This window comes from Chenopodium album, chromosome 4, assembly GCF_948465745.1.
Source record: "Chenopodium album chromosome 4, dcCheAlbu1.1, whole genome shotgun sequence".
NCBI classification, from domain to species: domain Eukaryota; kingdom Viridiplantae; phylum Streptophyta; class Magnoliopsida; order Caryophyllales; family Amaranthaceae; genus Chenopodium; species Chenopodium album.
This window is the reverse complement of record NC_137837.1, coordinates 11,184,305-11,207,650: the sequence shown is the minus strand read 5'-3', so window position 1 is coordinate 11,207,650 and position 23,346 is coordinate 11,184,305. Positions and strand designations below refer to the sequence as shown.

Genomic DNA, 23,346 nt, shown 5'->3' with positions numbered 1-23,346 from the left:
TGTTCCTTAGTTGATGATGTTCTTCTTGATGTTAGGGGAAATGTGATTGATGAGTGATGATACATGTTTGAGGCAGTTGTTTTGTGATTTATGCCTTGTTTGTTCTCAATGACCTGTTTATGAGAGAACTGATGAGTCCCTTTTTGCTGGTTTGGGGTTGGTGGTTGATGCTGGTTTCTGTTTGGGTCCCTTTGTTGATGTTGTTGTCCTGGATTGATGTTGTTGTGTGTGAGTCATTTCCAAATGATGATGGGACTCATTTGATCCACTATTGTGTATAGTGTATTTAGCTCCAACTTTTCTTTAACAAGAAATGTTGTTGAGGAAAACACTTGAACATATGGTGTTGATCAAAAAAACAAAAACCATCTGATGGAAATATGGTTGCCTATCTTTACATTTAAGCAATGTAACACTTGGCTGATAAAAGACATGAGTCCCTTATGTTAAACAAAAGCCTGATGTTCATTCATTAAATTCCATTACAAAAGCTGATTCTACAGACAAATGTTGTTCTTACATGACTGCCCTACATAATCTTCTCTTCCTACAAAGCAAAATACACATAACCACCAAAACGTTAAGCAAAAACATAAATCTACAGCCTAAAGGGTACTTAGGTTTGCTTAGACAAAATATTGTGGTTAGGTGTGGCAGTCCATGTGTGCAACATTTGTTGTTCCAGTTTGTCCTTCTAATCAGCATCAACCTGCATTTATGTGTCTTCATCTTCTCTTGAGTTCACTGGCCTGAACATAGTGTTGAGATGTTCCACAGCTTGTTGAATAATCTCCCTGTTGACCTCTATTTGTTCTGGAAGATTACCTTGATTCTCCAACCTGTTTTTGCCCATATGTGGTGGGGGTAGTTATTGCCTCCATTTTTTTTCATTATCTCAACCATACATTGTTGCAAAGTGATCCATGTGTTCCTGTTCACTTTAGGATCAAACTGATCATAAGCCTCATTCACCTTTTCAATCAATTCATCCAAGTTGGTTGGAAAAGATTGATATTGGATGGATTGTATGGAGGTAAACAACCCTAGATCAAGCACATTCAGATCAGGGGATTGGGCTGGTTCAAAAACCATTTGAATATTGAACCCATCTGATGTGCATGCTTCTTGAAACTCTGGATCTGCTGGGATCTGGTGTGGTCTTGCATTATCCCACTGTATGTATACATTCTTTGCCAAGCTGTGATGCCACTTGCTTTTGATTGCTGGTATTACATGTTCAAGCAACATTTTCCTTGTCACTTCCTTGGTTACACTCTCTACTGCCTTGGTCTCCATTGTTCCTGCAACTCTATTCTTACTTGACTTAACTGCTCTTTTTTTTATGACAAAAGGGAAAATGCCAAATTTACCATCATGCAGCAAGTTTTTGTTAGCATCATAAAGGGGTTTACCAACCACAGCCATGAACATGGCTTTGATTTTGAACCTCCTGGACTGCTGACACCTGTATGGGTTTTCCTCTTTTGGCAGCAAATAAAACTTTCTTGTTTCTGGATTTAACCAAAACCACTTCTCATCAATATGTATAGCCTCTTGTATGTTGACAAATTTTGGGTCCCCTTGAGCTGGAATAGGGTTAACATGAGACAAAGCCCATTTTAACCTTGCAACCTTATGGTTTGAAGTCAGTGCTGGTCTGTTGGTGCTTGTGTGAGTCCTAAGTCTGCCCCTTTTCTTCAAATTGTGTATAGTTACATGTGAAATCTTTAGAGCTGATGCATAGCTTCTCTCTGTTGTTCTCTTGTACAAAGGCACAGATTGTAGAAATTCATCTGTGAATTCCATTGGTTTACGACCTACTTTCCCCAGCTTATTGTTTCTGACATCAATCACATTTCCCTGAGACATCTGCTTGCTTAGATCATCAAATACTCTGGTGATTGTTGACTTGTGCACTTGAAATCTTACTACCATTTGAGCCTTGACTCCCCTGGGCAACTGACCATCTTACATCAGCAGTAACATTGCATCAATGATTTCTCTTTTTTTTTTCCATAGTTAGTTGTTTTCTTGATGTTGTGCCTGATTTTTCATCTGCATTTGATACATCATTGTTGTCTGCACTCTGTTGCTGGCTATGTTCTTCTTCATTTTCAGAGTCAAATTCTGAAAATGGAAATGCATTATCTTCTTCATCCAGAAGCATCTGATCAATTCCATAGAATTGGTCATCAATAACATATGCATCATCCATTTTTTCCTTGGAACACTGACTGCTTTTTTTTTAATTCAGACTGAAAGGGAGAAGAAAAGGTGGTAGCAGAAGTCTTTTTATGCTGCTGGTGAAGCTGCCACGATTTTGTACAAAGGGTTGAAGACAAAATATGAAGATGACTTAACGTAGGTAGCACTAATTTAGATTAGGGGTAGTTTTTTGGGATAATTTGGATTAATGATGTGTAATTAGTGCTTAGTTAATTTTTTGGGAAACATTTTGACAATGTGGTCTGTATTAATGGTGAAGTATGACAATGGTGGTGAACATTAAATATGGTGGCTGTTATTTATAAGCCTATGAAATTTGAAAGAAAAATTTGAAGTATCCCTTGGTGGGAAAAAATTTGAGAAAATTTTGAAATTTTGGCCAAAAAGTTGGGAGGGAAAATCGTTCCCCACCAAAATTTGGCTAACCAGCCAAAAGACCCATGTGGGCATGTCCCACTTTCTCTCTCCTCCTTGTTTTAATTACTCAATCTAAAATTTGTTAAACAAGATTACCAAATTCTGCCTAGGAGTCCGTGAAGGCCTCCAAAGTTGCAGATAATGGTTAACGGAGGTAGTAATAAAAATTATGTGATAAAATTACATACATAGATTAAATTAGTTACATTTGATGTAAATAAAGGAGTGGTAATCTAGTACAGCCAATATAAAAATATTTAAACAAGATAAAAAAAGATAATCTCACAAACAATGGAATAATATCTGTGCATCATGATGCAAATCACTTACTTGAAAACGAATTTCCGACGCAACCAAGATGCTCAATTGTATTCGTTGGCACGAATCCTAAGGTTAACACACCACTTCTACACAAAGACACTTCTGGAATGTAGGTTTGAGTCAAGTAACTTATGGTCTTATGTCCAATAAAGAATGTGTTTAGACTTTTGTGCTTGATGTATTTTTTCAAGTGTAAAAGAAAAAAAAAAGGCTTCTTCTATTTATAGAGAAACATGAAAAAATATAGAATATGAATCTTAATCATCAAGGAAATCACCTTAAACATCCTCTTAAATGGGGGGTTATGAGTTACTTATCAAGAGAAAAATGGTGGTGCAGTGATTAATCACTTTAAACTTCCTCTTAAATTGAGAGTTATAAGAATCTATAAATCTATATCTATATATATACTAAAATAACAATCGCTGATGTCATCATTGCCTACGTGTCACTTTTTTATTTAATTTTTTCCCTCTAAAATTCAATGATGATGTCATTTTTTTTTTCCTTTTTAAGCTACCCTATTTAACATAACTTTGAAAATATAATCCATTTGAATTTTAAATTTAAAAATTTGTGTTTTCTACACATAATATGCTATTTAGTTATTTACGAGTTGTTAACAATAGTTAATAATATAATTTAATTGAAATTTCTTAATTAAATATGAAAATTATGCACTTTCGGGAATTCTATACTCATATTTAATTAGAAATTAGTTAGGAAAAATGAGGAAGGGCCTATTCTCATGAACTGAACTGAGATGAACTAAATTGAGCTGAACTAAACTAAACTGAACTGAAATGAATATTTTATAAGAGAAGGAAATTAGGCGCTGAGCTGAAGTGAAGTACTAAACTGAAAATAAACGTATGAGAATAGGCGCGAAGTTATTTTCTTTTAGTACATGTTAAAAGTGTATAATTCAATTCTTATTTTAAAATCGTGCATCGCACGGGGTTAATCTAGTTACTTAAGAAATTACTTGGTGCCACATCATCTGCCTAGTTATGATGACACGTGGCGAGTTCATGTCTTCCCATTGAGTTTTGTTAATATTGCAACAAGGAGGAAATTACGCATCCCATAACACATTTTATATGCTAAATATCTATAATTTTGTAAAAGTAAAAATTATAAAAAGTTGATATTGTGAAAGTATTTTATGAGACGAATCCAACAAGATCCCACTTGACTATATTTTGCTTAACGTATAAATCATATTATATAGTCAAACAAGAGTGATGAATAGTGCAAAAAGTCCATTGTTGCAATATTAATAGAACGGAGGAAGTATATTGGGTAGGAATTTTCCAGTAGTCATAGAACTAGATCGAATGTCAAAAAGTTTAGAGAGAATGTAAAAGCTTAATTATATTTAAGTGATTCTATAAGTATATCTATAATACATGCCTACATGGGTAAGTTATCATTATCCTACATGCCCCGACAAGACAAATATCCAAAATGAGAGATTGGGTTTGGATATAACACCTCAAATCCTGTCCAATGTTGAACTTGAAGTGTAGGTCAGAAGTGTTTGTTGTATTGCACTCTGACTCTTCAAAAGGGTTTGGAGATAAAAAGGAGGCTAACTGTCAACTGAATCGAGACTATAGAGAGAGTATTTAACTCTCTAAATAATACTAATATAAGAATTAAAACAAAGATTGGGCATTATTAGAAAACATCCCATTTTCGACGGAAAAATTCCGTTAGAAACACCCTGAAATCTGTCGGAAAAGGGGTTTCCGACGAAATTTCCGTCGAAAGCGGTTGTCGGAAAAGGTTTGGTAGGAAAAACAACCTTTTTCGACGGAAATTCTGTCGGAACCGATTTTCCAACGGAATTCATTTGTCGGAAGGGATTTTCAGGCACTGAAAAAATCCGCCAAAAAAGTCCGACGGACACAATTCCGTTGGAGATTTGCAAGGGAAATTCCGTCGGAAAATCATTCTACAAAAATAAAAAATAAAAAACCACGCTACACCACCAGTAGCGTCACCAGCCTCCACCGCCAGTAATAAAAAAAACTTGGAAATCTCCACCATCCATAAGCGAAGCTACATGGGGGGGGGGGGGGCGGGTGGAGGCCCGACCCCCATGGACCAATTTCGTGACCTTTAATCTTAACTGCTGGCCCCTATAAGTTTTTCAAATAAATATTATCTCCGTTTCATATTATTTGACATAAAGTAGAGAGAAAAATTGTCTAATCATTGCAAATAATATGAAACAGATATACTCCCTCCGTGTTTTTAATAAGTGTTACAATTTGACCAAATACGCCGAGGCACAAGTTTGACCATTAATTTATGTAATTATATATTAGTAAAATTATAGAAAAGTTGATATTATGAAAGTTATATATTATAACGAATCTAATGATGTATTATACAATGACATTTGATTTTCATATATTGTAAATTAATCAAGTCAAAATCATTATGTATGTGCATAGTGAGAACAGTGAAAACACTTATTAAAACACGGAGGGAGTAGTAATATTTTGTTATAACTTAAGTTGTATTTAATGATTGTCGTCGTAGTGGATTGTTTGGGGTTTTAATTAGATCATAGGATCAAACCCGTTTTCAAATTAATTTTTTTATTAAAGTTTTAGTCGGCCCCTATAACTTTAAAATCCTGGCTTCGCCCCTGCCACCATCGCCACCAGCCCCACCACCCTGAATGACCTTGACCCAAACCCATTCACCCTAACCGACCCACCCACCTAACCCTAAAACTACCAATCACAGCCGTCACCCACAAAACCCTAAAACCGACCCACCCTCCTAACCTTCAAATCGACCCAGACCACGACCTGACCCATATAGCCCCTTAAACCCAGACCACAACCCAAAGACTTGACCCTTTAAATCAACCGACCCAGACCACGACCCTTTAAATCAACTGACCCTGACCATGAACCTTCAAATCAACCCACCCATCTAGCCCCTTAAAATGACCCAGAACCACCCACAACAACCCTAAAACCACCAACGAGCCACCATACCACCACAACCCATTTTTTCTTTTTACTAAAAAAAAAAAAAACTTAAAAACAAAAGAACATAAAAAACACCATAACATACCTTAAATTATGAAATTGGCTTCGAACTTCACCTAATTTAGATTAATAAGGTTAAATTCGTTTGATGGTCGAATTCGACCTTATAAACCTTACAAAAATCAAAATCGATTAACCTTTAAATCATGCGGCGCGGCAATGGAATATATCGGGGCGACAACAGACGGACGAACGGACGGAGAAGGAGAAGAAGATCGAGAAAGAGGAGGGAGGACAAGATAAATATGAAGGAGAAGAGAGGAAAGAAGAGAACAGAAAGAGGGGGGGAGAAGGAGGAGAACAGAAAGAGGAGGGAGAAGGAGAAGGAGAAGACCAGAAAGAGGAGGATAGAGGAAGGAGGAAAACGGAGATGAGAGAGAAAGAAAAGGAAAAGGTTCAGAAGAAGAAAGGAGAGAGAAGGGGAAAATCCAGTAAAGAAGATAAAAGGATAGATAATGAATAGGGGAAGGAGTAGAGAAAAACGGTTTAAATGAAATAGGGTTAGATGTTTAGGGTTTTGGTGCTGATTTTAATTTCGTTGGAAAGTTAAATTTCCGACGAAATGTTCCGTCGAAAAGCCCATATATTCCGACGGATTATTAAAATCCGTTGTAAATTTCCTAGAAGATAAAAATCCGTGGGAATTTTAGATGTTTCCGATGGAATAACGTGTCCGTCAGAAATAGGCCTATTTCTAGTAGTGGGGGGTACAAACATGGTGAACTACTTGACAAAACAAATGTTGTAGTTGAGAGGATTTATTGTCAATACTAGCCATATGATGTTTTAAACTTGTTCCCATGCATTTCTTGATCCAACAAAATCTATACCTTTTTCCTTTCTTATTCTTCACCTCTGGCCTTCCATTTTTCCTTAACGTGGCAATGAACATGAAGGTAGAGGATGGTGGGAAAGACTTCACCTGGTCGAGTTTAAAGTTTATGGGGTCTTTGTTGTTAGAACCTACGAATTCTAGCTACATCAGCATTATCAGTGGTAGTTAAAGTTCTTGCAGGTATCGCGCTCCCCTCCTCGATACTTGAACCCTCATTGCTGCTAGAAGTTAGGCCAATAGATACATGATCATCTAACTTTTCAACGACAGTCATCCAACAACATGATTTATTACAGCGGTGTCCATAGGTTGCCAGGCCTTTTTCTTTTGGCTCTTTCTGGCACGACTCCTCTTCTCCGGACCGACCATCCTAATTGGCATGCACAAGGATTCTAGAACTTTTGAGTCCTTTGCCTTTTGAGATATGTGATTCCCATCCAGGGTAGTATTTTCCTTCACTTGTAGAGTCATTCATGAAATACTAGAATATTTAAAGAAACTCAAGGTTTTCCCTTGGCTGAGATCCAAATAAGACAAATGGAAAATATAAGTAGCGTCCATGGAGAGTAAGTCTTTAACCTTACTCTGAGCTTTGCTTCTAGGCAATCTGTTAGATTCTGGACTGATAAAAGGCTTGCTGACCTTCCCCTTTTTTTTGAAGCTAGCATGGGACAGGTCGGACTTCTAAGTACTACTCTTACCCTTGAGCTTGCTAGCTTTGCTTCTTAGTCCCTCCACCTTCTCCATCTCACGGAGGATTTCTTAATTGTTAAGCTTCGCCTTGACTTCTTTGCCAAGGTCTTCATGAGCCTCTTTAAGTTGATAATAATTGATTTCAGCTAAAGCCCTTCTGTAAAGGGCTTTAGTATTGTTACCTTCAAGCATGATAACTAAAGAGCAGAGATCTTTATTTTGTTCATAATCATGAACCTTAAGGGCGCAAGTTGCGAGGTTTAACTTAAGGGATATGGCAAGGTTCCATAAAAAAATTCAAAATCATTTTCACGAACCTTTAGTTTGTTCATAATCGCGAAACTTTAGGGCGCAAGCTGCAAGGTTTAACTTAAGGGATATGGCGAGGTTCCATAGAAAAACAAAATCATTTTCATTTCTCGGCTGACCAAAACACAGAAATTTCAACCCTTTGTCATACTTAATTGGAGAACAAAAAAGCGAAGAACAAAGCTACCACCTTCAACCTCATAGCTCGTTCGTAAAATCAGACGAAGAACTAGAGCCCAATCCCAAAAGGTCGCTGCTACTAGCAGAGAAGAATAGTGCGCTAGTGACCAGGTCGCTCGGGAGATCGTCGTTGGCACCTCGGTGGCCTAGGGTGGTTCGTCGGCGATTGAGGAGCAAGACAACCCATTCAAATAATCATCGGTGGCGGCCCAGTGGGTTTAGCTGTTTGAGATGGCTGGTATTGAGAAACCACGGCTCGAAATTGGTTGTTTTAAGGGTTTTGTCAAGCGTGTTCCTTAGACGCGTAGCACCACTTGTTTAGAAAATTTGGAGAATATTGGATTCTTTGTTTCTATTGGTCATTTGTATCAATTATTTTGGCTCTTAATAATCTTTAGTTCACGTCAGCTCTATATTTTAAGCTCAAATAGGTTACGTTCAAATGTTCATTTTAACCCATTCAATTCAATTCAATTTAGCTTAACTTTATTAATCTAGTTTGACGTACCAATAGTAAGATCTTACGTATTAAGCCCTCTAGGAAAATACCATGTACCCAAGGGGCTCTATATCCTAAGCGTGTGTATGGACAAGTCAATCCAAAAGACTACCGTAGTATAGTGTATCCCTAAACTTTATCGCCCACCATATACTTCATTCGTTTCTTTTTATTTTCAACACTTTACATTTTACGTTTGTCAATGCACTTAATTACCAATATAAGAAAATACTACTCCTATAAAATTGTATATAATGAAATCATTAATCAAGACAAATCTAACATCTCACATGACTAAGTTTTTCCTCACAATTATAATTGTTTAATTCGGTCATATTAGAGTATGTGAATAATGTAAAAAGTCAAACCGTTGCAAATAAAAGAAAACCGAAAAAGTATGATAATATGAATTGGACAGCCCACTAAAAAAATGGTAAGTGGGAAGCCCACCCGATACAGACGGAGTTCACTATATTCAATCCGGGTTTGTACTTGAATGATTAGGCCTTCAAACAATCAAACCTTCTATTGCAAATTTGCAATCGTCTCCATCTTACTAAAACTTCACCACTCCAAAATTTTCAAACATTCTCTCAACTTTTTCATCAAAATATGCAGCAGGTAAATCTTCCCTTTAAATTATATTCTTATTTTGTTAAAATTTCTACTTTATTTTTTGGTTTATATTTTTTTGGGTGATTTTTGTGTGTCTGAATTTTGCTGGAAATTTTGCATTTCAGGGTACAGGATCAGAGACCCAAGTTACTTGGGAAGATCAGCAGAATATCAATAAGTTTAGTAAACTCAATAATCGATTTCATGAGCTAATTGATGAGATTAAATTCGTCAAGGTGTTTCTCTCTCCTTTCAATTTGCCTTATATTTTCTCTTTATTTTATGATTCTAATTTTTGTGTGAATTTCGGATTTGGGTTTTGAATTTTGGGGACAAATTTGATCTGGGTATTTGTTATTTGATTTAATAATGTGTTTTAGGTTTATAAATACTGTAATAATGATTGATTGTTTGAGTTTTATGGTAGTATAATTTTTAGGTTTTGTAGATTAATTGAAGCAGGGAAACTGGGAATTGCTGTAGGGTTTGTAAAATTAGGATTTTTTTTTTTTTTTTTTGTGTGTGTGTGTGTAATTACTCCTGCGGGTTGTAGAGATAGTGGCCGATTAAAAGATAGTACTATTGGAACTGTGTTAACTTTGTTAATTTAGCTTGTCATCCAGTTTCAGTATTAGAATAAGACTAGGACGAGTTTTATGGACTGAAGGATGCTGAAGGCGAAAGCGAAAATTTGTCTACTTTGTATGTTTTCTGATGCCATGTCCGTAGGATGGTGATTTTGAGCTATGTTTTTTTTTTAAAGTAGTTATTGAAACCGATAAGTTGTGACAGGTTGTATCGTAGTTAATCTTAATATTGAAATATAATCCGCTTGCTATTTGACTTTGAGGATTCTTATGATAATAGCATTGCTATTTGCTGAATTTGCTTCTAATACTACATTACTGCAAGAGGGTAGTTTGCATTGATCATATAGTTTGATGGATGAACAATTAGACATTTTTGTATTGCACAGATGACATGATAGGTGAGATATACTGTCATTTTGGGGTATGTAACGCACTATTAGAAATAACTGACAGTCATTTAGAAGGATGTTGTGTTTATTTGTCTAGTCTTTTTAAGGGGAGCTTGTATGTAAGCCTGTGAGGTAACTGAAAATTGAGCCATCTTGCCCATCTATATTATGCGAATCACTTTTGGAGGCAGCTTGTATGTAATTTTGATTTTTACCTGTTGAACTGTGAGTGTTTGTTAAGCGGTTCTGCTTCAGATGTGTTTACTGTGTAAGCTGGCTAGCTGGTGTTAAGATATTTATGATAACAAAATGATAACAATGCTATATAAATTAATGGACTGCAGAAGTTTATTTAAGCTGTAATAGGCATTTATTGTTTTCTTTCTTTCTTTTCAATGTTTGGATCCTTTGGTGTGTTGAGGGAGGGGGGCAGGGGATGGGTTGATGAGGGATGCCAATCTCCTGCTTCAATCTCTAATATAATGATCGTTGCAAACTTAAATTTACCTTTCCTTTTGTTTTCCCTTGCTGCTAGTTGTACTGCCAAGAACAGAAATGCTATAAAAATTACAACAGCACTACTAATCTGTACAACCAATGTTATTGTTTTCTATGGGTTGACGAGGGATGCCAATTTTCTGCTCCAATTCCTAATATAATGATTGTTGCAAAGCAGAAAGTACCTTTCCTTCTGTTCTCCCTTTGCTCCTTACAAACAGCTGACTCTAAATCTGTATTTCCAATATTCGTGTTTTCAATGGCCTATAAACTGTTTAGAGTACCTAATGTAATTTGGTAGAACCTAGAAATTATTATCTACAGATTTGGAAATGTTTTTCTTGGTTATTATAAGCTTCCATGTAATAAATTTTTGATTCTAGGGAATTGTTGTGACTTGTAACTGACTATATGAGTTAATAGAGAGAGGCTAGCCCCAATTCAACTTGAATGTGGACAGTGTTTGGTTCTTTGACCAGTTCATACTTCATTGCATCCTCCGATTGTATTTCGTAGTTGACTGATTGACTGTAATTTATATTCTCCATCGTGATTACACATGTTAGATTCCTCTCCTTAATTATTTTTGTTATCTGACTTCCTCTCAGGATAAATGTGAGAATTTGGAAGATGCAAGCAACGAGCTGATCTTGACTGATGAGGAAGTAGTACGCTTTCAAATTGGGGAGGTATTTGCTCATGTGCCAAAGGAAGAAGTAGAAACTAGGCTAGAAGAGATGAAAGAATTGACTGAAAAAAATTTGGAGAAACTTGAAGAAGAAAAGGAATCTATAACCGCACAAATGGCTGACTTAAAGAAGATCCTGTATGGCAAGTTTGGGGACTCCATCAATCTAGAGGAAGAGTAAAGAGATTGTTGACCTTATTATCCCCTCTTGAGGGATTCAGTGTCCAAGTGATCACTTCAATTTGAACAAGGGTAGTTATTTGTGAAGGCTATACCTTTTTATTTACAACATTTGTTGCAATCTGCCGGAGTTCCAGCGATCTCAGAGCATAGGTTTAATTTACAGGATTTGTGGATTCGACTACTTTTCACTAGGTGGTGTTTGCTATGAAGTTATTCTAATGTTCTCATTTACAAGAATTGTTTTTATTTTTTCATTATAAACTCTTGATTTGTGTAGCAAAAATGAACATAGATTGAGAAGTCGGGAATTAAGTTGGAGATTCAGATGTAACTGTGAAGTGTGGAACTAACAGCTACAGAACAAAATAATTTCTACAAAGTTTAAAGTTTTGCTCAATTTAAACGCAATTTCATAACATATCCACGCAATAAAATTCTAGGAGCATAGTTGCATCCTGCAAAGGAAAATTCATTAAAAATATTAAAATTTTGTTGAGAGTGGGATTTGAACCCACGCCCTTTCGGACCAGAACCTTAATCTGGCGCCTTAGACCAACTCGGCCATCTCAACTTATGTGCCATTTTATTCCACATTATTGTTTATAACAGTTTAATTTAAGACTTTATAATACTATATATTGCATGTTTGTAAACAGTGTAAGCGTTACTAAGGGTTTTTTTTTTTTTTTTTTTTTTTTTTGGGTTTTCTCATATCTATCTTAATTTCCATTATAACATAAGTAGGACCTGCTATGTTTTCCTTTGTTGATTTGCTTTGTTTCTAACACCTGTAGTTGCTTGTTTTTTCGCTTATTGTCTTGTACTTTGTGTCTTCAAGTAAATATCAAATTGTCAATCAAACTCAGAAACCATTTCTGTGAGCAATATACTCTCTAAAAAAATGATGTGCATCTTTTGATTGTATATTTGCATGGTTGAGTTTTTATGATAGTTGGAGCTCTATGAAATTCTAAACAAGAGCTTGCATTATGATGGTCACATTGTACTTCTTTCGTTCCGAATAATTAGCCATGTACATTACTTAAGGTGTTAGGTGTTTCGAAAAAGTTACCAAATTCCCTACAATAGTATAGGAATGTCTTCGAGAGGTGAGGAATCGATTACTACCCATTTCACATCCTGATTCGAGCAAGGTTAAGATAATGTAACAACTAAAACCACACAAAATTAAAAATTAGTTCATAGCCTTAAAAGACTTAAGTAGAGAGAAATTTAGCTGCTTTTAACATCACTTATTTCATTATCATTTAAGCAGCACCTTTTGCAACCTCAATGACAATGACTATTAAAAAACTAACACCTAAATTTAGGATTATATTTTACTCGTCAATAAACCAATACAAATTACGTGGAGTATTTGGATAAGATATCAACATATCACAGATTAGTGATGCTTTAATCGCAATTAAATTAATTGCCGTACTTCAACATCTAACATATTTTTTTATGCAATCAACATCAACACATAACAATGCAAAGTCAACAACATAGCTAAAGTTGAACCCATTCTTTTTTTTTTTTTTTTTTTTTAAACCATATAATTGCTGACAAATTTCCAATGTACAACTTCATAAGAAAAACTTGCCATTTTCAACCATCACACTACAATTAAAAAAAAACTAACCCAAACACAAAGCAAAACAATTCGAACCCATTCAGACTCAGGTCGAGTCCGAATAAAAGTGTTAAAACCTGACCTGAGCCATCCAAGCTCAAGTTCAAGTCGTCTCGACTCGTTAACATCCTTATACACGTATCAAATTTACAATTCCCCAAAAAAATAAAAAAAATAAAAAATCAAACTCTGGCGTAAGTAGGTCTCAAAGGCTGACCTTCAAAACCAGGAACAAACCCAGTTAACCCATTACCATCAGCAACATCATCTTCATCCAGAAACAAATCATCAACACTTCGAAACGCAGCATGTAATCCAACAACAAAAAACCCAATCACAAGCGAAACCAACACATTCAATCCAACATTCGTAAAAACCAATGCGAGAATCGTAACAATGGTGAGACCCAGAAGAACAAATCGATCATCAATCGAACGATGAAAAACAACGATTGGGTCATCTCTTGAGAGATAGAGAAAAACCCAGAGAACGAAAACAGCTAGGAAGACGATCATGGAGATGGGGTGCCAGAGAAGGCTGAGGAAGAGGATGGAGAGGATGATGAGGGAGTAATTGAAGCGGAAGTAGTTGAGGTTGCGGCGGAGGCGGGACATGGCGGAGGAGTAGGAGGTGGGGAGGGAGAGGGAGGAGAGAGAGAGGAGTTCGCGCCATGGACGGCGGTGGGAGATTAGGGTTTGGGTGTGGTGGGTGGCGCGGGTGATGAAGGAGTCGATGGAGGTGGTGGGGGTGGAGGTGGTGGTGGTTGTTGTGGTGGGGATTGTGCCGTAGTTTGGGGTGGTGGAGGTGGGTAAGGGTTTGGTTGACATTTTTGAGGAGAGAGAAAGGTGGAGAAGTTGAGAGAAAGAAGAGAAGAAGGGTGGAAAATGGGAAGAAGGAAATGTTGTTGTTGTTGTTGTTGGATGGGCTGATTGTGTGGGATGGACTTTCTATTTTTGTGGCTTTGTTGGGTGATATGGATGAATTGGTGTTTTGGTGATGTGCAAAGTGAGTTGTCTAAAGTGAAACCAACTAGAATTTGATCTAATTTATAAGAGGAATTGTGTTGGCTCTTGAATTTGAAATTTTGAACTCGATTTGTGTACAAACTGGACTTGTATTGAACAGATGGCAATTAAAACAAGGTTTAACCTAACTAAAATTACAGTTGATGATATGATAAATTCGAGATCAATAATGTTTTGAATCCAACGAGAGTTAACTTGAACTTGAATTTGACTAAATGGTTGCTAAGAGCATTCACACTAGTGAGCATTATTTTGCTCATGAGCAAAAATGGTGAGCAAATTTGGTATAAATGGTTCCCCATCAATGAGCATATTGTAAAATGCTCATGAGCATTTCTGATTTTGCTCATCCTATGAGCAAATTTGAGGATGAACAGTAATTACGTGGGGCCCAGCAACTCTCCAAACTGGCGATATTTTTATGCTTCAAACACCCTCAATACGCCTCGTTTTGGGAAGCCCACAAAAGGGACCATACCCCAAAACGCATCTTTGTGAAGTCAGGGAAGCAAAAACAAACTAAATCCCACTTACTGACAGGGCGCGTCAGTCGAGCCATCAAGGAGCTGACACATGTCCCTAGTGGGATAGAATTTAAACAAAATATATTAAATAATAGTATGGTGATGTGTAAGAGAGAGAAATGTTGGTGGGGTATGTGAAAAAGTAGGAGAGAGAATGATGAGCATTTTTTTTTTTTGCTCACCAAAAATGCTCATGGGTTTGTAAAGAGAGAAAGTGGCTAGAGAGAGGATGAACATTTTTTTTTTGCTCACTAGTGTGAGTGCTCTAATCCAACACCTTTTTTTTGGCATAGAAATAAGCAAATCAATTTAAAGTTGCAGTGATCACAAGCTAGGCAGAGTTTTGCCAAAGAAAGTTGGCTCATTTTGGGCTAAAAAAATTGCACCTAAATCATGTACTATTGTGGGCAAAACAATAGCAAGTTTTTCAAGATGACCAAAATAATTACTAAAAATAAAATTAAAATCAAGTCGGGTTGGCCTAAGTCAAGATTCTGAACCTAAATATGCCCAAATTCAGGCAGTTTTTTGGGCTAAATCAGCAGGCTAGGTCATATATGATCACCTTATGATACTTGGTTCAACTAAACACAAATCCCCATTTTAGCTAGCCCATGATTGTCTAAATTAGAATAGCCCAATTCGACATGTACAACTTGATCATAATTTTGTGTTAATGTTAGTCCTACTTTCTAAATTAATTCAAACACTTATTTAGGCATAGAGTAAGTGCAACATAATCTATTTGATACTTCTAGGTCATAGTCAAAAGTTAACATATGCAAGAAAAATGGTTAAATATTAATTACAGCACTAAAACAGTGCAAACTTATAGTCAATTACTTGTAATTAATTAAAACATAGAGTGTTATAAATTGCCACAATACTATACCTATCTGTTGTTAATTACATAGTCAAAACTAATGCAAGAAAATCAATCAAGATATTCAAACTCTTTTAAAAATTCAATTCTAATCTAAACAATAAAATATGACGGAGCAATATAAATTGTTCCCTTCGTTTCAATTTGGTTGTCGATTTGTCACATTTAAAAATTTTAGAAATTTCAATACTAATGGATTCTAAATTTTAAATATAAATATAGTCATGTTGGATTTTGTTAGATTTGTCTCAATTGTAAATTAAATATGTAGTTTTTATATAGGATTTATGTAATATATAGTTTGAAGTATTTTAATACAATATTACATTATTAAAAATTGTGCAAAGAGTAAATATAATAACTAAACAAATAAATAAGGACACTCACTAAATTAGTATATTTTTTTTTTTTTGTACTATCCCACATATTCTTAGGTGCACACTCATGCACCTAGAAATATGTGTAACAACAGCACAATATGAACATTAGCTTTTGAGAAAGTGAACATTAGCTTTCTTCTCCTCTATTTTTCTCCTTCGTTTTTTATTTTCTCTCTCCTCTGTTTTTCCTTCCTTTTTTACACATTTTTGATTGAATTTGTTTCTTACAACATGAAAGTAGTTATTAAGTATGAATTTTTTTGTGAATTTCGATTTTGTGCTTTAATTTCGATTGATTAAGGTTTATATGAATCTTTGAATTCACAAATTATACTCTGTTTTTTCTCCTTTAATCTTTAATTCCTTTTTCCTCTGTTTTTTTTTTTCTATTTTTCTCGTTTTGTTTTGATTTAACGATTGAATTTGTTCCTTACAATGTGGAATTGGTTGCTTATCTGATTTTTTGTATTCATATAAATTGATTTTTTTAGCTTTGATCAATTTCATATGTGTTTCATCTGATTTTCTGCATTTTTTTATCAATGAACATAATCATGCAAAATATGAACATATGCATAGGTTCTTCAAATATGCGTAAAAAATATGAACGTATGCTATTAAGAAATAGAAACATACTTAATGAGAATATTTATGAACAATAAATATTTACTATGAATATTTACATTATGAACATATAAAATATTATTATGAATATAAGGCATTTAATTATGAACAAATTTTTTTTGAAGAAATCAAAAATAAATATGATTATGAAACATATGCATCATAAGTATTCAAAATATGAACATATGCATTCAAAATATGAACATATGCATTGGTTCTTTTTTTAATGCGTATGAACATAATTAAACATTTCAGAAGGTGATCGAACATATACATAAGAAATATGAACATATGGATTTAGAAAGTGAATATATGCATTTCAGAAAGTTTACAAAAGGATTCAGTATATGAACATAAGAATTCAAAATATGAACATATGCATTTCAAAATGTGAACATAAGGTATCCGTTTGATTTCACTAATTTTTTTTTGACAATTCCAATAAAAAATTTCGAACAATATTCAAACAAAATTAAGTGATAATCATATAAATTCAAACAAAATTAAGTGAAATTTACATAAAATTGTCTTTTTTTAGGTAGGATGATTTTGATTTTGCATCTCTTCTCTAATGTCCATTGATGTTTTTGCAGTTTTTAGTGAGATAAAATGAAATAGAGGAGAGAGAAAGTGAAAAAGAGGAGAGAGAAAATCATATAGAAGAAGAAGAGTTTTGAGTTTGGAAGTGACGTTACATTTATTGGGTGTGGGTGGGTGTATTGGGTGTATTGCAGTTTTCATGTTTTTTTTAGTGTTAGGGCTTTTCTTAATTGGGTTGTGTGTAATTGAGCTTTTGAGCTGTGTTGTTACACCTATCTAAGGTGCACAAGGGTGCACCTTAGACTAATTGGTACTATCCTATTTAAATGTGTTACTCCGTGTCTATCAATCTTTATAGTTTTGCTTTTATCTTTGATACGACAAAGATTCAAAGAAATGTTCTGATTTACCTTGTCTTATCCAACCACTAATACGGAGTAATACACAAAAATTTGAACAACTTTCAGTAATCTTCTATTTTTCTTGATTTCCATTGCTACAACAACAAGCAAGATGTGTAATTTTTACAAAAATTCGAGTATATAAATAATTAAATACTTGATATAAAGCAAAAGAAAGTTATATAGTGGAGTAGTAATAAATCCTTCGGAGTAATTACAATACTTATTCAGTAATTAAGCACGGTCAATGTTAGCAAATGCAAGAGATTAAACTCATCAAATGAAACTTCAAATTAAACATTTTAAGGTGATGAAACTCTAAATTACTAATTACTTGCTATAAAACACATTAATTTTGTCATTAGGATTATAAATAGGAACTTGCTTCCATTCACTATGCATTATTTTGGGTTGTACTATATTCATACACCTTTGTTTCACGCCTTCTTATTATACAAACAAGCTTCTTCAAACCTCAAAAAGAATTAATCTAATGGGATTAGAAGTGATATTAGCAATATTAGTAGCAAGCTTGCATCTAAATTGGGTTAATGGACAACCCCCATTGGCCTCACCCCAAGTACCTTGTTTCTTTATATTTGGAGACTCTTTATCAGATAGTGGTAATAACAATAACCTTGCAACATTAGCCAAGGCCAATTTCCAACCCTATGGAATTGACTTCCCCGATGGCCCCACTGGAAGATTTACTAATGGCAGGACTACCGTTGATATTATCGGTAACTTTTCTTCCCTATTCATCTTATTTTCTCTTTCAAAAGAAATCGCCTTCACTTTCATGAGAAATATAATTTAATTACGAGTAGCCGAGTACTATGTATATTACAGAGTATATATATATATAACCTCTGAAATTTTTTTTATGGAGGCAGATGCACGATGCTCCGTGCATCCGTTTTCTCTTTAAAAACGCGGAATGAACATTCCGTTGTTCAGTAAAGAACATACATTTGTTTTGTAAAGAACATATAGCTTTTTCATAAAAAACATCACATATAGCTGTATTGTAATGAACATATAGTTGTTTTATAAAGAACATATACCTATTTTGTAAAAAAAAAAACATCCAACTTCATGTTCTTTATATATATCTAAAGAACATCCGTAATATTAATTAAAAACATGATAATTAGAGGTGATCAACTTCGGCCCGACCCTACCCGGCCCAGCCCGATCCAACCCGAAAATAGGGCGGGTTTAGACGAGCCTAAAAATGCATTTTTAGTTAAAAAATCCAAACTCGGCCCAAAAAAAAGCCGAAAATCCAAATTAGAGCTGTATTGTAAAGAACATATAGTTGTTTTATAAAGAACATATACCTATTTTGTAAAAAAAACATCCAACTTCACGTTCTTTATATATATCTAAAGAACATCCGTAATATTAATTAAAAACATGATAATTAGAGGTGATCAACTTCGGCCCGACCAGACCCGACCCGACCCGATCCAACCCGACCCGATCCAACCCGAAAATAGGGCGGGTTTAGACAAGCCTAAAAATGCATTTTTAGTTAAAAAATCCAAACTTGGCCCGAAAAAAACCGAAAAGCCCACTACATTTTTTGGGTTTTTTGGACACGAGATATTATGTTATAGCCCAGCTCGACCAGAAATTTTTATCACCTTTAATGATAATATAATGTAATGAACATTATTTTTATTCAACCACCATAATCTAAAGAAAAAATTCAAAGAACATTTCAAATTAAACAATTAACATATGTCACAAATAAAAGTACATTATTTTGACAATCAAAGAACATGAAGATAAAGAACACTATTTAATTGCACGTTATGTTCTTTACAATTTTATAACATGTTCTTTGCACTTTAACGGAATGTTCTTTACATTTCTATATAATGTTCTTTACAATTCTATAATATGTTCTTTTCACTTAAACTAAATGTTCTTTATATTTCTATGCAATGTTCTTTCCGCTTTTTTTTTGGAAGAGATGCACCATGTGGATCGTGCATCCGCCTGCACGAACCATGCATTGTATAACCTCATACTACCTCCGTTTTTTATTACTTGACAGCACTATTCACACACTTTCTTTTGACCATGTTTTGTAATTTGTACATAATAAAAAAAAATATAGTTACGTGGGGTCTTGTTAGATTCATCACGATATACATTTTCAAAATATTAACATTTTATAATTTTTGCTTATCAATAATTAAAGATAATAACGGTTGAATTTGTGTATTGGCAAATATGACTAAAGAAACGTGTCCACTAAAAAAGAACAAATGAAGTATATTTTTATTTGCAACCTCACTATGTTCAAATTGTTACTTTTCAAATGGGCTAAATCTGGGTTTAATTTGGGTTGGGTCCATTACCCTAAATGGGCTAATTAAATCTCTCTTTCAAACCAAATGTTTTTTTTGTTATTATTGTTTTTGCTTGATGTAATTATTGATTATCACTTTTATTACTATTTTATTTACTACGTATTAACTTTTTTTTTTTTCTTATAAGCTGAAAATATATTTAATTAGAATTGAACTTATCATCCTTTTTTTGGCAATATTTCACACAGGTGATCATCTTGGTTTAAAGGGTTACATCAAAGCCTTTCCAATTGTTAAAGAGCAAGAAATAGTTGATGGTGTAAATTATGCATCTGGTTCATCTGGAATTCTCCCTGAAACTGGCTTTCAAGTGGTAATAATAACATCTTTAATTAAAACATTGGCTAAGTTACAAAAATATTGATTATTCATGTTTTAATATTAATAGAAAATGGAAAAGAAAATGTACACTTCATGTCTTCATGAAGGAAACTAATCAACAATAAAAATGGCTATTATGAATTCATGTATGCAATGTTTATACATAATCACTTAGATAAATAACTACTACCTCCGTTACATATTATTTGCAACGATTAGACATTTTTTCCTCTCTACTTTATGTCAAATCGTTGCAAATAATGTGTAACGTAGTTAGCATGTATCATTTTTTTGAAATAGTTGTTTAACAGCTAAAACTTTTACCATGAAAAAAATATGCCTATGTGAGAAAATTACAGCTTTTTCATTGAAATAATAAGGCCAGTAAAAGGGCAAATGGGACAATGTCTTAAGAACGAAGGGAATACAACATAGGACATACAACTTTACATTTTTTTCCATAACAAAGAAGATCATTTAACTAATCTTCTCTAAACATATATAAAGTACTCCAAAAATATTAATGATGATCACTTTGCCTATATTATGTAGGGAGAACGCATTGGTTTGGATCAGCAACTGCGCAACCATAAACAAATAGTGTCAAGAATTCAATCAAAGCTAGGCCAAAACAAATCTGCTACTCATCTCAACCAATGCCTCTACTCTGTCAATGTCGGGAGCAACGACTGGATGTTCAACTATTTCTTGAGAGCACCTCCGGTAGTCCAATCCCCTCCCCAAGCTTATGCTGATAACCTCATCACTCAATTATCCGGTCAATTAAACGTACGTATGCTAATCGAAAAAACTAGTATCTCCAATCTTCATTTCCAATATATTCGATCATTGTTCTTGTTAAATACTAATATGTTTCGACTGTTTTCTGGTGGATCTTGTAGACTCTTTATGATCTAGGAGCCAGGAAGGTGATATTATTTGGAGTTGGACCACTTGGATGCCTTCCTCTTTTAAATCCACAAGGAACATGTTCGAAATTCATCAATGATATTCTAGACATGTACAACACCAAGCTAAGATCACTAGTTGATACATTCAATAAGAACCATACTGATGCCAAATTTATTTGGATCAACACTATGGAAATCGTCTCCCCGGATAATCTTCAAGGCCTAGGTACATTTATTCTCTGTGTTTTCATTTCATACTTATTCTCACAATATCCCACAAATTAAACGACTCTGTTTACGTTAGATATTGAGTAACGTTACACTAAACAATCCAATTAAAATGTAATTAAAAAAGCTAAAAGATTAATCAATAAGCCACAATTCTTTTGTAATCTGTCTCAGAATAATAGGTCACTTTCTAAATTTAGTAAGTTTAAATTGAACTCTACTTTAGATAATGATTATATATATTAGCAAGGAAACGTAACACTATTTTATACAAAGTAATTCATATTAGTGATTCTTGGTTGAAAATCTTGCAGGTTTGAAGATAACAAATGTACCTTGTTGTGGGATATTGGAAAATTTGTTATGTGATCCGCTCAGTATTCCATGTAGTGATAGAGGGGATCGTGCTTATTGGGACCAAGCCCATCCCACCGAGGCGGCTAACATAGTTCTAGCCGGACGAGCCTTCAAAGCCCTTAATTCGACCGATGCTTATCCTATGGACATAAGCGTCCTAGCTCAGCTCTAAATTCATGGACTCCAAAGCTAACAAGTATAGGATCAAATCATCCATAGAAATTAGAGATAGTTATATGACATTAATGTGCTTTCCATTTTAACATATGTTTGTTGAATTTGGTCTTTTTAGACTATTGTTGGTAGATTTAGATTGACAGAAATAAATAAAACTTTATATGCCTTTCCCTCGGCAATTTATTTACCCCCTTTGTCTCATAATTGTAATATATAACACAGTCAAACATTACACAAATGTCAATGCACTAGTTTGACTTTATTTTTATATAATTAGATATTAATAAAAATTATTTTTAAAACTATATTATGAAACTTTATATTAAAAATTATGTAACATATTTTATGATAAACTATATTTTTATTATGTAGTAAAATATTATGGTCAAACCTAATGCATGAATAATGCAAAAAAAAAAGTCTAATATTTCATGTATTATGGGATAGGGGGAGTATTAATCAACCGAATACTGTATAATTGTTCATCATCTGATATTGATGTCGGATTAAATACATTACATTATTTATTAAGTATTGCAAGTTTGCAGCATGTATCTCTGATTAGAATTGTAAAAAAATTGATACAAGTATTAGAAATAGGTCATGAAATTTGAGACAAATTTAGAAAATTACACAAGTACGTTTTTTCTTAGAAATAACATAAGAAATTAAGAATGAGTTATATACTTATATGAGAATACAAAGTAGTATAAACACCAAAAAAATTGGTAAAATCAACAATATTTTATTTTGTAAATTAAGTTTCCAAATATAAATCTGTATATTATTGGATTTCATATTCTAGTGTATAATTTCAAACAAAATGTGACCTAACATCTCAAATCAACCAACCAAAAATTGTAAAAAAATAATGAAAATCCAGAAAAAAAAAAACAAGTCATCTAAAATTCATCCTAAGAGACTTAGATATGGCGCCATTCTTCAAACAACCATCAACTTGAGCAACCTTCCTCTTTCGGGTATTCGATCCGGGGGCGAAAGCAGAGGTAGGCAGGGGAGGAAACAGAAAACTAGATCTTAAATCAAGTATACTTGAATGGGTTGTTGACAAATGAAAGAGATTGGTAATATCTTGAAGAGGCTTTCTAGTAGAAATCTTGCGGCATTTGATGCTTTTACTGTGAAATCTAACCACCGGGTTATTAACTTTCTTTGAAGATTTGAAAGGTGGGATATTCTCCTTATTATCTTGCTTTATCCCCTCCATTTAACTTCTCTTAAAAAACAAAGATGAAGAAGTAAGAGAGGTAAATTGGTTGGTAAAACCTCGAAACCGATTCGTCGAAAGAGTGGACTAATATAAAGAAGATGATTGATAATGGTTGAGAGAGAATTGAGTGAGTGGAGAAATGACATTGTAGAAATGAGATATATAAGAGAAAAAGATTCTTTCTTTCTTTCTTTTTTTTTTCTTTTTTTTTTT

General features: G+C 34.1%; 4 protein-coding genes and 1 non-coding gene across 5 annotated transcripts; 2 read left to right on the top strand and 3 right to left on the bottom strand.

Annotated features, from left to right (window-relative positions):
• Positions 1-529: 529 nt before the first annotated feature.
• LOC145627646 (uncharacterized) lies at positions 530-2,215 on the bottom strand. The gene is made up of 3 exons (XM_081680010.1): positions 2,069-2,215; positions 826-1,959; positions 530-547 (listed from the first exon to the last, which is right to left on the bottom strand). Exons 1-3 carry the CDS (start codon positions 2,213-2,215, stop codon positions 530-532), a joined length of 1,299 nt encoding a protein of 432 aa, XP_081536136.1.
• A 6,845-nt stretch (positions 2,216-9,060) lies between these two features.
• LOC145626668 (putative prefoldin subunit 4) lies at positions 9,061-11,817 on the top strand. Its single transcript, XM_081679136.1, has 3 exons — positions 9,061-9,172; positions 9,292-9,402; positions 11,252-11,817. The coding sequence occupies exons 1-3, from the start codon at positions 9,164-9,166 to the stop codon at positions 11,510-11,512; spliced, it is 381 nt and encodes a 126-aa protein (XP_081535262.1). The 5' UTR covers positions 9,061-9,163; the 3' UTR covers positions 11,513-11,817.
• A 187-nt stretch (positions 11,818-12,004) lies between these two features.
• Positions 12,005-12,085, bottom strand: TRNAL-AAG (transfer RNA leucine (anticodon AAG)). Its single transcript has one exon. It is a non-coding gene; the product is annotated as a tRNA-Leu (tRNA).
• Positions 12,086-13,023: 938 nt separating this feature from the next.
• On the bottom strand, positions 13,024-14,020 carry LOC145626667 (PRA1 family protein E-like). Its single transcript, XM_081679135.1, has one exon. The coding sequence runs from the start codon at positions 13,975-13,977 to the stop codon at positions 13,333-13,335; it is 645 nt and encodes a 214-aa protein (XP_081535261.1). The 5' UTR covers positions 13,978-14,020; the 3' UTR covers positions 13,024-13,332.
• A 4,000-nt stretch (positions 14,021-18,020) lies between these two features.
• On the top strand, positions 18,021-21,897 carry LOC145627645 (GDSL esterase/lipase At1g29670-like). Its single transcript, XM_081680009.1, has 5 exons — positions 18,021-18,267; positions 20,097-20,221; positions 20,782-21,018; positions 21,132-21,366; positions 21,683-21,897. The coding sequence occupies exons 1-5, from the start codon at positions 18,021-18,023 to the stop codon at positions 21,895-21,897; spliced, it is 1,059 nt and encodes a 352-aa protein (XP_081536135.1).
• The last annotated feature ends 1,449 nt before the right edge of the window (positions 21,898-23,346 follow it).

Excerpts from the sequence above, each read along its gene's own strand:
- LOC145626667 (XM_081679135.1), bottom strand. The coding sequence starts at position 13,977 with ATGTCAACCAAACCCTTACCCACCTCCACCACCCCAAACTACGGCACA.
- LOC145627646 (XM_081680010.1), bottom strand. The coding sequence starts at position 2,215 with ATGGATGATGCATATGTTATTGATGACCAATTCTATGGAATTGATCAG. Across the intron at positions 1,960-2,068 it reads AGAGTGCAGACAACAATGAT|TTGCCCAGGGGAGTCAAGGC; the intron begins GTATCAAATGCA and ends TAAGATGGTCAG.
- LOC145626668 (XM_081679136.1), top strand. Across the intron at positions 9,403-11,251 it reads ATGAGATTAAATTCGTCAAG|GATAAATGTGAGAATTTGGA; the intron begins GTGTTTCTCTCT and ends ACTTCCTCTCAG.
- LOC145627645 (XM_081680009.1), top strand. The coding sequence starts at position 18,021 with ATGGGATTAGAAGTGATATTAGCAATATTAGTAGCAAGCTTGCATCTA. Across the intron at positions 18,268-20,096 it reads GACTACCGTTGATATTATCG|GTGATCATCTTGGTTTAAAG; the intron begins GTAACTTTTCTT and ends TATTTCACACAG. Across the intron at positions 21,367-21,682 it reads GGATAATCTTCAAGGCCTAG|GTTTGAAGATAACAAATGTA; the intron begins GTACATTTATTC and ends AAAATCTTGCAG.